At 46.1% G+C, this 16,438-nt stretch overlaps 1 protein-coding gene across 6 annotated transcripts; it reads right to left on the reverse strand.

Moving 5' to 3' along the window:
• Nucleotides 1-4,876: 4,876 nt before the first annotated feature.
• Nucleotides 4,877-15,853, reverse strand: LOC112976754. Of its 6 annotated transcripts, none has more exons than XR_003257135.1 (9): nucleotides 15,696-15,853; nucleotides 15,257-15,405; nucleotides 14,396-14,429; nucleotides 14,228-14,300; nucleotides 13,552-13,635; nucleotides 12,973-13,057; nucleotides 12,041-12,133; nucleotides 11,878-11,951; nucleotides 10,801-10,819 (listed from the first exon to the last, which is right to left on the reverse strand). XR_003257135.1 is itself a non-coding variant. In XM_026088319.1 (8 exons), the coding sequence occupies exons 1-8, from the start codon at nucleotides 15,821-15,823 to the stop codon at nucleotides 10,811-10,813; spliced, it is 636 nt and encodes a 211-aa protein (XP_025944104.1). In that variant the 5' UTR covers nucleotides 15,824-15,853; the 3' UTR covers nucleotides 4,877-10,810. The 6 variants fall into 6 exon arrangements, 4 of the variants coding, with proteins under 4 accessions (XP_025944104.1, XP_025944103.1, XP_025944106.1 ...); XR_003257134.1 differs by having other exon boundaries at nucleotides 10,804-10,822; XM_026088319.1 differs by lacking the exon at nucleotides 12,041-12,133 and having other exon boundaries at nucleotides 4,877-10,819.
• Nucleotides 15,854-16,438: the final 585 nt, after the last annotated feature.

Raw genomic sequence — 16,438 nt, forward strand, 5'->3', positions numbered from 1 at the left:
TCCTCACCGGCATGCCCCCGGGGCCGGGTGCTGGCCATTTGTTGCAGCAATCGTTGTTGCTTCTGCACTTCCCTTTCCAACCTCCGCATTAACCGCAACGCYTGCTCCAAACCGACTTCTGTTTCCTCCGCCCCGCCTTCTCCCTCACTTCGTCCTTCCCCCTCCTCCTCTGCTCCCTCTTCTCGCTCCTCCCCTCGATAAACGCCCTGGAGYTGCTTAACCAGCTGTTCCATCTCATCTTCCCCTCCTGGTCCTCTCCTTTCTGGGTGCCCCGTCTCTCGAAACGTGACTCGCTTCCCTCTCCCGCTCGGGCCCTGGTCGCCATTCTTGGGCGCGGCCGCGCCTTGGCCCCAACTCTCATGGGGCACCATTAGAGCCCCGGGCAACCAGTCCTCCGGTCTCCTAATCCTCCCTCTGTCCTCCCCATCAGGGCCGCTGTGGGCAGCCGGGCAGGGGCGCCCCTCGCCCCTCGCCTGCCTCAGCTCGTCCCAGGGGTACTGAGGGGGTGGCGGTGGCGGTGATGGTTGCGAGCTCGAGCTCTCCAGTCCGGCGGGCATGACCAGCCGGCCGTCACAGGGCTCCTTCTCCCGCTCCTTGGACGCCTCCGAGCCCTCTTCCGACGACGCCTTCCCCTCCATCCCTTCATGTCCTCCCGTCTCCTGCGCCTCCGCCACCACTCCACYACCTCCCAGCGCCTCCCTAGCTGCCTTCCACGTCTCCCGCTCTTCCCTCGCCCTCTGCAGGAGCATGCGTATCAGTCCCCACACCTTCAAATCCTTCGCCGACCCCCCGCTCATAGGGGTCTCCGCCAAGGCGGCCGTGCATTGCGGCCAACGGTCCTCCTGCAAAATCTCCATAGGAGAAGTAATCRCTCCCTCCTTTACGAGCCTCTCTACGCACGCTCATATCGCGCTCGCCTTCAGCGGCGCCCGCCATTCCTTGGCGCAGGCCATYACTACCTTACATATGGCCTCCATRGTTCCGGATCCGGATCCCTTCCTCACGCTCCCGGTGCCTACGCCGGCCGAGCCGCCTCCCCGGAATCACGTCGGGGTCACCACTTGTTACCRTTCTCGTTCTTACCGAGGAGGCACGGGGCCTTCTCCCCAGGCCCCGGACCATCACCACACAGACACCAATATGAGGAGTGGCAAAATGGCGTTTAATGAAGCGTGTCCTGCTCTTTTATAATGCTGTAAAGCCCCGCCTTCTTCTCCGGCAGCAGTGCTCCGCCTACCATGACCGGGTCTCTCCCCTACTTCTTCCCCTACAATATCTTTGTTCCAAACCTTCTGGAGATTTTGACCAATGAATTGTGAAAAAGGTTGGAAAGTATTTTATAATAATTGTTTGAAAGTTGATGCTCTTCACTGACAGATATATGCTCTGCCCTAAGCTGATCTGCTGTATCCCCATTTTTCCTCATAATTATGAAACTAATGAGAAAGATAGCACCTTTCCTCCAGTGCTGACTTTGGAGTTGTAACTTTTCCACCCCAATTTTAGGCAGAGAAAAGGCAGAGGGGATCAGCAGTCATGCAGCATGTTCTGGAGCCAGGGGGACTGTGTTGTGGGGACATTGTTTATGTGATGGGGTTCATGAACAGCTCTCGTGGGAAGTGGGGCCTCACTGGGTTGTGGAGGGTGCTGCTTTTTGGAAGCAGAAGGAGTGACCATGGCAAGCAGGAGGTTTAGTCAGTGCCAGGTGACTGAGGAGATAGTTTTCCTGCAGGGGCTGGGGGCATCAGTGGCACCTTTTGCAGATTTAAGGAGACTATCTTGGAGAAAGAGATGAGGAGGAATGCTGATTTGGAGGATTTGATACCCAGGTTGTGTGTCAACCAGGGTGGGGACAAAGGGATGTAATTCCTAAACTATCTCAGTGAAAACAGGACAGGTAGCCAGCCTGTCCAAATGCCTGTGACTGTGGGAACCAGAGCAACTTCACCAGTTACCCCTGCTGGAAGCTGTCTCACTTGAAAGTTGCCTGGTTTTACTCTGCTGTGGATTGGCCTTGTTTCCAGCTCATTGAGTTTCTGAGCCTGTGTTCAGCCTCTGCATGATTGCTCTGTGTCTGAGGTGGCTGGGATTTTACTTCAAAAGTGGCAAACCTTGATGCAATATAGGCTGTTGTTCCCTGAACATCTCTGCCATAAACGGAAGCACAAACTTAGTTGTCCTCCTTTTTGCAATGAAGCATACAATTGAGCCAAATAACTCACATTTTACAGACTCTGTTTATTGGCCTCTTTTTGACATTTTTCTCTGGAGTACTCCCATTTCTAACTTCCTCTCTTGCATTCTCTATTTCTTCATACCTGTTTTAGCCTCCTCTTTTTAGACTGCAGCACCTGCTAAGTTACTTGTGTTGCTATCCAGCAGAACTTGAGCATATAATGTACAGAATAAGATGGAGTCCACTATTTTTAATCTTAAATGATTGCTGGATAGCTAGTCATCTAGACATAAACAATTACTCCAGAGCCTTTTGACAGACCTGGCACAACTAATTTTTCAGTAGTAGATAATAGTGATTAGTGACCTGTGCAATAAAATGCATCACGAGGAAACCATTGAACTTGTATACTCTACTGATTCCTATATATTGTACTTCTGCAGAGAAAGGAGAAGTGGCCAGCCAAGTGAAAACCCAGGAAATATTCAGATATATTAAGCTGATGCTAGATAATATGGAAATCTAGTGGTACTTCAGCAGAAACGGTGGTTCGCCCATAGCTGAAGCTCACCAGAACTTCAGAAAACAAACAAATGACAATATAGAAACAAAAATTTCCAGTGGGAATAGGAGAAATTTGGCTGCATGGCTAGGATCCCTATTGCTGGGATGGGATTCGGCTAAGTCAAAGGCTATTGCACTCAAGGTGCTGAACTAGGCAGACAAGCAAAAGGCCCTAGAGGAAGAGTGGCAAGAACTGTGAAAGTCCCGCTTTCATGGATTATTATTCTCTCTTTTTTGTAGTGTGGTTAAATCTAGAGACATCCTACTGAGCTCAGGTCTGAGGGTAGGAAAGTCAAAATGTGTTAGGTTTCTCTGAAGAGGTTATTCTTTCTTTTTACACAATGCTATATCCATAAAATCTCTCCTGGGTGACAAACACAAGCAGCCTGGTGAAGAGGCTGACAATAGATATCAGATGCCCAGGAAGAGCACTGGGGTTCACTGCTGGTCTACACTGTGTTGCCTGGAGTGGCTATGTGTGGAGAGGAGCTTTTTGATGTGTCATACTACCCTGAAATGGGCATGTTATTTGTGATGAACAAGGCACTTCAACTATCCCTCTGTGGCTTCTTTATGAGAAAAGACACTTGTTTTTCTCAGCCTTGCCCCCTCCTTGGAACAAGGAGAAAAAGTTATTATATTCTGGATCAGATGCTTGGTGAATTAGAATTAATTATTACAACAGTGAATTCATTTTTTTTGTTTTGTTTTCTGCATAAACAAATGGGAGGGGATATTTTTCCTAAGTAAGTGGTTTACGAGCATAATTCCCTTTGAAAACAAACAATACTTATATTCCAAAGCTAGCTGCACATTTTAAATAGCCTAACAATTTTGTTATGTAAACATATTTATTCAACTATGTATGTACATACATACGTATGTATATAAAGAAATCCGCAAATACTGCAAGGCATATAGCAAGGACCACTGTGACTGGACATATACAGCAAAAGGCAAGAAAGGCTCCAGTCTTTGTTACTAAGAAGAAATTGATTGATTTGTGATAGTCTCCTTTAAAATCTTGTTAAGTAGAAACTAACCAGACAAAAAAGTAAATACGTGGCATAACAGTGGTACCCAGAGACAGAACAAAGAAATGCACCCAGTGATTTCACATCATTTAGAAAATATTTCTCAGAATATTAATATTTTCATTACTAAAAGTAATCCTTTCAGTAGACCATGTAAAATTCATACCCTGTATTTTCTTTCTTCCACTAGCATAACGTTATTCTGAGTTGTCTGCAAATATAGAAATCAATGTTTTAAAAACCTGATGCTGAAAACCAAATTTAACCTACACTTTCCAGTTTTATACCGTTTGGATGATTCTTTTTTTAACTGCCTTTTAAATATGTTGATAAAATGTAACTACCAGTTGCAATCCTGAAATTTAGGGAGGTGTTCCACTGTCTTTCACTAGATACCTTAGTGTTCGTCATTTATTTGCCTTATTTGCCTCTTATCCAATTACAGAAAAGATAGTTGTCCTTGCAATAATTGCTGAAGGCTAGTAAAATAACACAGTGTCAATTTTTCCTCTAGTTACAGGTCAGGCCTGTTTCAGGGGAAAAAAATGGAAATTATTATAATTGTGCAATAGCACAATTCACAGCCTTTTGCAATGGGCTCTATACAGACATAGCAAACCAGTGTAGCAAACTATTCAATACCCAAAGAACAGAGTAACTGTGTATTCCTCAGAGTACGAGATACAGCCAGTTGAGCACCAGCCAGAGAGGAAGGGTTGTCTTACTATTTCCAGCTATTCCTTTTAATTAATTATGAAAGGGCCAAGAGAAGAATTTGACACCTGTTTATGTCACTCTTACAGGTACAGGACTGTTTCTCAGCTTCTCTCAGATACTTAAATGGCCATTTACAATCAATGGCAATGAATGAAGGGTGAGGCTCAAACCAATACAAGTTTTACTTGTTAAATGAGCCTTTTACTTTCATCCTGTGATCTTTTTTCATTTAAAACTAAGTGGCTTGAAAATTTTTTGTAAGGGTGGATCGTCTTAAGAGTATTGAAAAACACGTCCCCTGGACAGAAAAAGCAGCGGAAGTTGGATTGCAAAAAACAAACAAACAAACAAACAAATATAAACATTACAAGGCTTTGACGCAATAGAATATAAGGAAATAAATGCTTTACTGGAACAGGAAAACTGCCAAACGTAAGGTGGAGGTGAAAGACCATCATTCCTTATTTACAGCACGACATTTAAAGATAAGGAGAATGCTCTATCCCCAGCTTGGCACAGTAGGTAACCATGTTCTGCAGTAAAAAGCAGATAAAATGGGGTAGATGATCTGGAGCAGGCAATGTGGCTTACTTACTTGGACTACTTAGGTGCGTAAATATGTAACATTTATGTTTGATGGGTTCATTATGCATTAACTCATTAATTCATCAATTTATTATGCAAGATTTAGTACCCCAATAATAGAAATGCACATTCAAGACATCTTTGCTGCTGTTCTTTTCCTTCCTTTCTTTCTTTGCTAGGCTTCTTAAAATTCAGTTCAAGTTCTTGTCTTGCAGCAACAGATTTTTAGAAATAAAATGCTTATCCCAAGAAGGAGCATGGAAGAGACATCAATTGCTTGTATTGTGCAGCACTTGGGCTATGGATATTCAACCCTTTCCACTGGAGCAGTGAAAGACTGCCACTTTCGGCTGTTGGTTACTGCCCCTCTGTCAGAATTACTACTCCACAACTGGATGTAAACAGAGAGTAATTTTGCAAACAGCAGCCAGTATCCCCATTTAAGGCTATCGCACAAAGCCTGTGGATTGTTTTGTGTAGTGCTTCCTTATTTGCTTCAGGCAAAATCCACTTGATGGCTTTAAATAGTCAAGCCCATCAGGGAATGTTTACATGAACCACACAGGTGAAAGGCAATACCTTTCACTCTGAGTGGAAGGCAACAAGCAGCAGTTCGGGGCAGTATCATCCTAAATCACCACAGATGCATGCTAAACAAACACCTGTCAACAGAGACATCTGGAGTTGGTGTAGCAATTGGGCAGTAGCCATCTGTGAAGTTTTCATTAGGGGAAAACAACTGGAAGGTGAGCCACTGGAACTCAGCGGGGAAACATTTCTGTGGACTCAAATCAAATGAGGCAGGATTGAGAGTTTGTCCTCACTGCATATTGATGGATAGGGTGAGGATACCACTAAACAAGAACACTTGCTTATGGGAGCAAATATAGCTGTGGCAACGTAATCTAATTATGCTAAGAAAACTATACTGCCATGTAATGTAGAACTACCTTATTACCTAATCTCCAGTGCTACTTTGAGCTATGATTTGAATATTGCCTCTAACCTGACTGGCTTCCACACAATGCTTATGTATCTTGGGGAAAAATGCCTGTCTTGGAGCAAAGAAAAATGCATTAACAGAAAAACCTGCTTATTAAAGGTAAATAAAGTATTGTATAATATTTTTCAACCACTATAACTTACTGGAGAGTATTTGACCCTTTCAGGAGTACTCTGGAAGACTGCTCCTGAGGGTTGCCCCAGTAAAATACATAAAAGACCACTCTGAGACCATTTTTCAGGACACGTCTGAAACACTCCAAGAATATTTATACTTGGTGTCATGACTACTCCTCTGCATGGCATATGTCCCAAAACACTTGGGACTTATCTGCTACAGCCTTTTGGCACTTACCATCCATGACCAAGGGCAACACAAGATGTGTCTCAGTAACATGCACTGAGAACATGGATGAATTGCTGAAGCTTCTTAATGATTGCTTTAGGACCCAATACCTCAACAGTAACATAGATGGACACTGTTCCCATCAAACTTGCTAACTGATGGGATCATACCATCTTTCAGATGCAGGGTGACCAATAGCAGGCCTCTAACTTCTCTTGTCAAGAGCTAGAACAAGCCATAAATAAAGACAGACATTTCCAAACCATATCCTGGTACAAAAGTGGGTGGAAGCTCAAGAAGCTGGTCACATATGACTCCTATAGCTCAGCAGCACTGTAGTTCAGTGAGGGGGACTCCTCTAAGGCTATCTAGCACCAGTTCTCTGCAGATGGTTTAACTACCTGCCTCCTCAGCACAACTGCTGCATTTTGGAGCATGCCTAATTGTGCTGGGAGTAACCCATGGAACAAACATTCCCATCAAAATATGACTTTCTATTTTAGCAGTCCTATAGTGTTATCTTTCAGGATTCATCTCCACCTTAGCAGCAAGGTGTTCATACAATCAGATAATCAGTGTTTGCTTAAATTAACACAAAAATCTATTAAGTTTCATAAAAGCACTGATTTTGAACAGTCCTGTAGTTTTATGTAACAGTGGACTTTCTCTCCCTTCTTTCCAGCTGGCAGCACTTCTTCCTGTTGCACCAAAGCACCAGGACAGAATTTTGGGGTATGTGGAGTCAGAGAGGTCTATATATCCCAGAGGGGAGTGGCTGAGGCAGAGAGCTGTGCTGGGCTCATATAAAGTGGGGTGTAGTGACCCTTTGTACTGCACCCTCCAACATGGGACACAGACAGATTGGGGAGCAGGGACCTGGGCAAAAAGGGAGAACTCACCCTATAATCTCCAAAGCCCAAGTGACTACTTGAGCAGAAGTTTTAATAGCTCATAGTAGTATTGTTCCCCATTGCTTTGAACTGTGTCTACCTGATCTGCCAGAGAACTTCTTAGAGGTGGAATTCTGACAGCCATTTTCTTCAGGACTGAATTTCCTGTTACACGCCATATTTACAGAAATCCCATGACATATTAGAACAACTTAAGCAGAGACAGAAACAATGGAAAATGTAATCCAGCCAAGGAGTGTACTTTATGTGGAAAAAATGGGAAGAAATGGTATCTGAACTACATCTCCCATGAGGCATCACAGGACATCATGCAGAGAAAGATTCACATTAAACTGATAAAACAGAAGATGTTTTAATTTGATATGAAAAACTAAAAAGCAACCATTAGGGCCTTTTAAAATGAAGAATTTCTTTTCAGTTTTTCCAGTTTTTAAGTCAGTATCACAGGAATTCTCTTATAGGCATTTTTTAAAGCCATTTTTCTGTTGAAAATTAGAGAGTAAAATAAATCCAGAACAGTTCTAGTGAGTTTCTTAGAGCTGAAAAATCAATTGAAAAGATGACATCAAAAAAACCCGTTGAGAAAAGATGTACTTTACGGTAACAGTAGCCAGACAAACTACGTACATCTTCAGCTAGTCATCATTTCGCCCTACTGCTCTCAAAGAAAAAAAGAAGTCCGGGCATCCAAGAGGACTGCGAGCTATTGCTGCAGCACCACAGAGAAGCACATCGTGGCCATCAGACAGCATCGCAGGGCAGCCAACCAATATGTTGCTGCCACTAGATGGCAAAAAGTGCACACGGAAAACAGCAACAAGTTTCTGAGAGAAGAGCAGTTCTCTTCACTAACAAGAGTTCATTTCTTCCCCGGACCTCCCAGGCAGGAAGGCAAGGAGGCAGGGCAGATGTCATGCCCGAGGATGCACTGTTCCTCTGAGAATGCTGGATTGGGTCCCACCTCTGCCTAATTATCCACCTCCCTCCTAGTGGTTTGGGTTTCTCTTGACCAAGAACCTGGTTATAGCAATCCTAAAAGAAGCCCTGAACATTACAAGTGGAAGCACCCTGTGTTGTAAAGCTAACAACAAAAATAAATAAATAAACAAATAAATATGTCTGCAGCTGGAGCCCCTGCAGAAGGCATGGGGAAGCTTTGAGGACCAGGCTCAACAGAGTTGGGAAGACTGGCTGCAAGAAACTGCAGAGCTCTAGGGAGGGAGCAAAAGAAGGGTAAAGGAGGAAATTCTTAGCCAAGAGTTCAATACTGAATGACTTTTTTTTGTAAATCTACTTGTTTGCTTGTGGAGTGATTGTAGGACACACCCCGCACTATGGACAGAGACTTAACTAACATAAATTCATTCCACCCATCCCAGCCCTGGAGATAGACTGCACCATGGGAATCAGCTGGGAAAACTCAGGCACCAAACCCTAGTCACTACAGTGATGGTGTTACAGGATTTATTTCCCCTGTGTACTGGGGAATGAATTTCCCAGCATACTTTCCCCCATCTATATGGCACCATCTCCATTGAACACTAGGCTAGAGAGTGATTCCTACTGCCATTGCATCTCTGTGATCTCAAAGATGAGCTTTCTTTGGGGGCTGAAAAATGACATGGCTCACATGCTACATGGCAGTGACAGCTTGTGCTATACAAGCATGGGTGCTACAAGGGACCATGTTACTGGTAAGCTTCATTTTCTCCAGCACGTTACTAAAGGCAGGGCATATTCATCCTCTTTTTGTGCCTACTAACTTTCTTTACAACAAAAAATAAACCCATATGTCATGGGTTTAACAGACTTTGCAAAGTACAGTGACACAGCAAAAGGCAGATTGAAGAGGTCCCATTCCCATTTGCCCTAAGGGCACTCTGTGCTCATTGGCAATGGGCAGGAATGTCAAAGGAAACATGTCATGCATTAATCTTGAAGTGGTTTTCCATTGCCAGACTGATGTAAATGCTGCTCACTCAGTAGACTAATAGTTAATTAATACACATTTGTCATCCACAGTACCCGAGGACTAAATCGCACCTTTCTTGTGCTGACTCCTGCACAAACACAAAAGCCTGAGCTTCTGACTGTCTGAAGACACCGTTTCAGATTTGCATCTTCTTCTGCAGTGCTTGTCCTCCTTGCACACTTCTTCCTCAGGGAGGGAATAGGACCCTTGGCACAACCTGAGCATACATGTAGGAGCACACTGCTCTGGCAGGTGGATTGCCATATCACCAGTGAGTATATTAGATGTCACTCTGTGCACCAAGGGAAGGTGAGAGGACTCATGGAAGACAACCCGCATAAAATGCGCAAAGCACATGTAAGGGGAGGCAAATGCCAAGGGAGCCTCCTCCCATTCTGGTGCTTGGATGATGCTAAAAAATGCCAAAGAAAAGTCCTGGTATTGGTGCTCTCTGAAGAGAGGAGCAATGTGCCGTGAAGGCCTATCCCTTCCCCAGATGAGTGCAAATAAATACATCCCCAGCACATGCATTGAATGTTTTGATGTTTTGGTAACGGAAAAGAAGCTGTTACAAAACATAATACTCTGTACACTTTTCTGGCTGTGTTTTAATGTATTTTTCCACAGCAGAGAAAGAAACTAAAGGCCTTCGACATTTTTAAAGAATAGAGTAACTATGAAGAACAGAAAACATAGTTTTAAGCTCTTCTAAGATCAAATGGTGACTGAAACGCACTGTGGCCATATTGGGGGGTGGGGGGATTAGGGAAATAAAAAACTGGGATTTCATGGAAAATGGATGGAAATTGGGATGGAACTTGAGGGAGACAAAGTACCCAAAATGAATTCTAAGTTTTCATTGGCTGTATTTCAAACCAGCAATGCTCCTGGTGACGATGATGGGAACCTTCCATTGACATGTCTGTACTGCTTGCAGCTACGAAATCAGCTTGTGCAGCACTATCACAGGGATACTTACGGCCCTCTGCACTGCATGGGTGACACCTGCACACCTGCAGCAGCTAGTGTGATTGCAGAGCTGTACCTAAACTATCAGTCCAGGCTGCCAAGACAAATTTGGATAAAATCCCACTGGTAGAAGTTTTTTGCTCTTACAGCTCAAAAAGAAAGGGCACAAATGTCTCCAGTGGGACTCCATTCTCAAGTTGCAGGCTCAGTTTTATCGAGAAGGACATGCTACCCAGTTTAATGAGCCTTTTGCCTGAGTCTGGCCTTATTTGACCTTTCACTGTAGTCTTCCTTTGACCACATTCACCAAGAAAAGTACTGTAGAATGTATGCAACTTCTCCATGCACAAAGACACAAAGATGGGAACAACTTTCTTAGATGGAAAATCGTGTTGTGAGACATGATGCCAGCAGTGACAAATGGACAAATTAATTGAGCCAATGGAATCTTGATTTCCATTCCAAGTCACAAAGAAAGAGGCTTGGGGAACTTCTCCACTTCCCCGACCATTTCTTCATCTCTTCTGGGCATCCTCAGGAGAGCTGCTGAGAAAGCACCCCATAGGCATCAGTCAGTAAGATACCCTTCTTTGGGTGACAGGGCCAAACTATCTGTCACCGTACTAACACCCTTGCCACCATTAGTTCATGCCTTCCCTTTGTCTCTCTCTGGACCAGTACAGGTGGTTGTGCTGCCCATGCTGAACCATAACTGTAGAAATGCTCCAGCAGGAGAAAGGGAATATTTCTCCATGGAATCAGTTTTCTGGGGGTGGCTCCCTCCACTGCTGCACAAATGCTTTTGTCAGTCTGATGCAGAAGGCAGCCTGAGGGAAGGAATGAGCAGCCAAGACTGGCAATTCCTTACACCGCTGCCGAAAGTCACACCACAGCCTTGGCCAGAGTGAGGGGACTCCTGTGACACTGGTTGTTCACCAAGTGTCACCAGCTACCTCCTAACACCTGGGTGTTGATGAGGTGCAGTTGTTCCAGCCTCTCACTGTGGTCTCTTCTAACAGCTGTAGTGATCTGCTTTCAGTTAGATTCACTCAGCTTGCCACAATCTGACACGTGGCCACATTTTGATCCCTTTGGCATTTGTTTTTCCTATGTCGCAACTGGAGACCTGGAAGCTGAGAAGGACTGCCATGCTCCAGGCCTGGCCGAGCAGCAGCGAAAGCAGCCAGCTATGGAGGTCAACCTAACCATTTGCTATGTCTTCAGACACAAGGAGCTACTTCAGCCTTGCAACCTCGGCAAACCGCTCCTGACGCATGCACCAAAGCACACATGGCAAAACACACATTGAAATAATATTCCATCACTTCTCCCACCCGTCAAGTCTAGCGGTGTTAATGAATGCCTGGTCTGCAAGACTAAAATGGCCTTTGGAAGAGACCAAATTTATTCCAACAATAATTAGTGCCTGTTCTTTAAGTAACTGAGAATGAGTCGTCTACTAAGTAACAACAGCACTGTAAACTCCCAGTAGGAAGCTCTATGACATTGTGTAATCAGATGAAATCTGGCTGCTTAGCAGTCTATTCAAAAACCGTTCAACACCAGAGCACATCATTCACATATACTCATTAATCTTCTACCTTCATATCTCTTCTCCTCATTCTTCTTGTTCCTTTGTAGGAAGCTTTGTCTTGGAGGAGACTCAGCAACTGTCCTGTAATGGGAAGCATTCACATTACAAATTGCTGCGTTTTCGGATCACATATCACTGCTTTTGTGAGCCTGCCTCTTTTCCATTCTCACCTCCTCAGTGCGGCCTTGTGACCACACTTCTCAGCAAGGCACCAAAGCAGTTTCCAGCTCCCCTGAGTTTTCAGATGCAGAGAAGGGACCCACCTGCAGCAACGCAGTTTGAAAACGGTGCTCTCTTTCCCCCTCCACTCCTGAGGATTTTTACTGCAGGAAATCTGCAGGATTTTTACTGTGTGACCCTCAAGTTTTGGAGCTCATGGGTCCTTTTTACCCATCTCCTGCTCTCCTGGGACAGATGTCCTGCAAAGCAGTGGGCACTGGGCCTTGTGCGCAGATCCTCGTTTGCACTGCTTTGTGCCTGTGGTTTTGGGGACAGGTGCAGGCTGGCAGGACTTACTGGGTGATTGTTCCTGTGGGTGCAGTTTTGCTAGATAAGTGACATCACCATACGCCCCCTCCACCAAAGATCGGGGTCCTCCACGTGCCATCTCCCTTCAGGCACAGCGAACTGGAGAACCCCCACACTCCCTCCCAACACTCTCTCCACTACGTGTCTCAGGGGATTGGAGGGGCTGATTGCTCAGGCAGCACCGCACTGCTCAGAGACATACAGCCCAGGAGTTATTAACAGCCCAGACAGAAACAGTGGTGATAAGCAGTTCCCACCCCACAAAACACACACACACACAAACTCAAAGATGCAGCCACTGCAGCCCAGACCAGCACATCACAGGCCCAGGGAAACGGGGTACTCATTCCCATTGGTCAGCGTGGCAAGTCACCAAGAAACAACGCTCCTTACCTAGCACTACCACACAACAACTCCCTCAACTGACATTCGCTACCCTCCACCTTCCCCCCTGGCATTCGCTGGCAAGGGCAAAAGGGGGTGCCGTACTGTCTCCCAAGCAGATCACCATTTCCAGTCATCGACTCGGCACAACTAGCAAAGAAACAAAGCGGATCAATGTTTATTAACTCACCTCTCACACCAGCAGGGGCTTCTGCAGCATCCGCAACTTGASGACCACCAGTAGCCTCCTCTCCCTTCCGTTCGGGTGATTCTTCCTAAAAGAGGCCAGCCAAAAGCGTTGGAAAGAACAGAAACAAGCAGCCTCTGCACAGGCAGGCGACACCTTGCAAAGTACTTCTCTCCTCTGTACCCACACAGGGAAACGTTCTCACTTCTCTTCTACCAGGCCTGCAGTTTTTCCTCGGGAACGTCTTTGAGTAGACAGCAATACCTAACGTCACAAACGCCCGGCTCTGCTTCTGCAAAGCTCCTGAGAAGCACTGCCTGCACRCAGKCTGACCCTGGCTTCACCTACGTTACAACATCCAGGAGCGCACGCACCCTTTCCCCCTCCTTTGCGCCAAGGAAAACCAACAGCTGCCTGCTTCTCAAACAACCTTAGTCAAACCTCCTTCTSTTTCCTCRCTTTCACTCTTCAAACCACAATCACATCTTACTATGTCTCTGAAGAGCTACTGCAGCAACATTTGCGACAATCTCTCAAAGGTCACTGAAAAAAAAACGCAACCAGCTTAAAAATCAAACATGCCTGCATCTCCAGCAGTACAGCCTGCGTTCCAGCACCACACTCGGAGTCTTCATCACAGCGCAGTCCCAATGCCATACACCACAACTGGGGGAAAAAAAAACAAAAAAAACAAACCCCCCCCCCCGCCCCCCAGAGTTGAAACAGGCAGCGTGAGATCACATGCAAGCCTGGAATGTCATCCGCATCCGGCATGAGAAAAAAGACCCGCTTGAGCAACTCCCCGCCAAGCACACTTGAGGAACCTGACAAGGAGGAAAGGAGAGCCAGGGGATGAAGCATTTCAGCAGATTTTGAACAATAAACGCCCTTCCTCCATATCAGTCAGAATTCTATTGCCAAAGTCACTGGAAACAAAGAGCAAGSTCTGGAGGACAAAAGAATAGGTAATCTAGGAGCTGATCAACTTTTATGGTCTCGAGATCTGACTCACAGGAAGAAAACCAYGTGGCCATTTATCTTGTCACCTACTGCTCTTTCACCCCCCCCGACCACAAGGCTGCTGCATGCTCTGCCACGGCTACAAGTCTTTGAGGAAACAGCTCACAGCAGCAGAAAGGGTGGCAGGCAGGAGACCGCTCTGCCGGAGAAAACCACCTGCCTGGAGACTGAAGTCCAGACAGGTCTTCCCTGCAAATGAGTCATCCCATGGGAAGTGTTGCCTGTTGAGACACTTTACCTTAGCAGCTGAACTGCGGTTTTCTTCCTCAGAAGCAGGACAGCTGTCATCACTCTCCTCTTCCTCCAACATTCTTGAAAAGCAAAGGCAAGAAGGACCCTGTCTCTCCAATCTTTCCTCTTTTTAGGCAGTTAAAGGATTTGGGAAAAGGTATTGTTCAAGTCTCACCTTACAAAGTATCCGTGGGAAACGTCGTCTCTCGCTGTTCAAATATTAATTGACATGATTAATTCTTAGCACGTCAGACCTTCCAATGTCAACAATGCCTACAAGCGTGTAACACGGACAGTTCTACAGGCCACACTGGAGTGGAACATTCAGGCGAGACAGCACGAACAAAAGCATGCCCCAAACCACTGATTTTTCTCATCATACTGAATTCTCCCCCCCAAACTAAGTAAGCAGGCAAATTCAACACTGTCCTCATATTTCCTTCTAACGTTCCTAACCGAAAAACTAGCMTGGCGCCAAGATGCTATGTGAGCAGACAGTTAGCAAATGCTGGCGCGGGCTGAACAGGATAAGAAGTGACTCAACTGCTGAACTCTTCATACCACGCATGCGAGCATACGCCACAGGCAGAGATTGTTCTCTCTCTCTCTCATTCTCTCTTTGTCCCGTCCCCCTCCACTAACCTGTGGTTGAAAATGCCAGGTACTGCACAGTATTTGTAATTTTTTTTTCTTTTTCTTTTCTTTTTTCTTTTTTTCTTTTTCTTTTCTTCTTTTCTTTTTTTTTTTTTTTTTAAGAAAAAAGGAAAGCCCCCATCTATAAACATGGGGGATCCAATAGGCAACAACCCTCCGAATGGACGGCTAACACGCTAATTATAGAAGTGCCCTCACGGCCTTGCAAGACACGTGTCCAGTCGGCAACACAGAAGCGCATTTACAAAACTGTGTGCGCTACTCCATCCGAGACCTCCACTGAAGTCAGTGGTGAACACGGTAAGCTTCAACAATACAAGCCACCAAAAGAAAAGGCCGTAGGGATTTTCCTCATCAGCTCCTCCACGGTTAAGGATCCTACCTCCGCTGGCCAGAGCGCAGGCACCCAATGCAAAGCCAGCAGCTCCTGCTCCGGGAGGCGTGCTAAGCGCTGGCACGCCCTTTGCGCCGCCTGCAGAAGCTTCTCCCACCTTTTCCCCGACTGCAGAGTCTACCAGGTGTTGACTAACACTGTATACGGAAAGAAAGGAAACACACTGATTTTCAGACTTTGCATTGCTCGGATGCGAGCTCAGCATCACAAACGTGAAACCTAACGGAGCATTTGSGTGGAAGTCGAGGACAATTTCCCAATTCACACTTGACACGGGAACAATATGTACCAGAAGAGTCCTTTTCGCCCAGCTGCAACAAAGGTCTCCACACACCATTAAACCTTGCTGCTGTTACCAAGCATGCCCATAAACCAACACGGACRTTCRGACAACTTAGCAACTCTAACGGTGACCCAAAGCACCTACCGAGCATGTCCAGAAGTTCTAGCGTAATCCTCCGCTGTCCATCCAAGAAYGTCTTCCTGGGAAAGATCAGCACCATGGCGAAGAAGAACTTCTATCACGCTCATGTCCCCAGCAGAAGCAGCAAGCATAAGGGGGTCCTAGAGCATCCAGAAGACGATAGGAAATCTATCAGCCGATACAGACATTTCGCTGGCATTATTTGCAGCCCTATTTGCTCCCAAAACAATTACTTCCCCCTTTCCCACAGGCWGAAGGAAAGCAGAGCCAACTACACGGAAGCACAGGAGAACTCAGGTCGGAAGGGGCCTCAGGAGGTCTCTCCGCCTAACACCTCCCCAAAGCACGCTCAGCTACGAGGCCAGACTGGGTTGCTCACGGCTTTACTCGGTCGGTTCTTCAAAGCCGCCAAGGAGGGAGGCTGCACAACCTCCTCGGGCAACCCGTTCCGACGCGTCACTGTCCTCGCAGCCAGCAAGGTTCTCCTCACATCCAGTTGGAACCTCTCTCGTTTCAACGCGTGCCCGTTGTCAAAGCAAGTGTCAGGACAGAGAGACAACGCTGCCCGCGAGACAACACTTTCCTACCAACCATGCCTGGGTTCTAAAAACCCGCTCCTGCCCAGCAGCAACGCTGGAGAACTAACGGCAACTCCCCTGCCTTGCGGCAACCAGACACAATGCTTTCTGGCAGTCCTGAAGGCAGAAGCCAGCCAGTGAGGCGCAACAGCAGCCAAGCGCAGATCA

This window comes from Apteryx rowi, unplaced genomic scaffold, assembly GCF_003343035.1.
Source record: "Apteryx rowi isolate R43461 unplaced genomic scaffold, aptRow1 scaffold_762, whole genome shotgun sequence".
Lineage (NCBI taxonomy): Eukaryota > Metazoa > Chordata > Aves > Apterygiformes > Apterygidae > Apteryx > Apteryx rowi.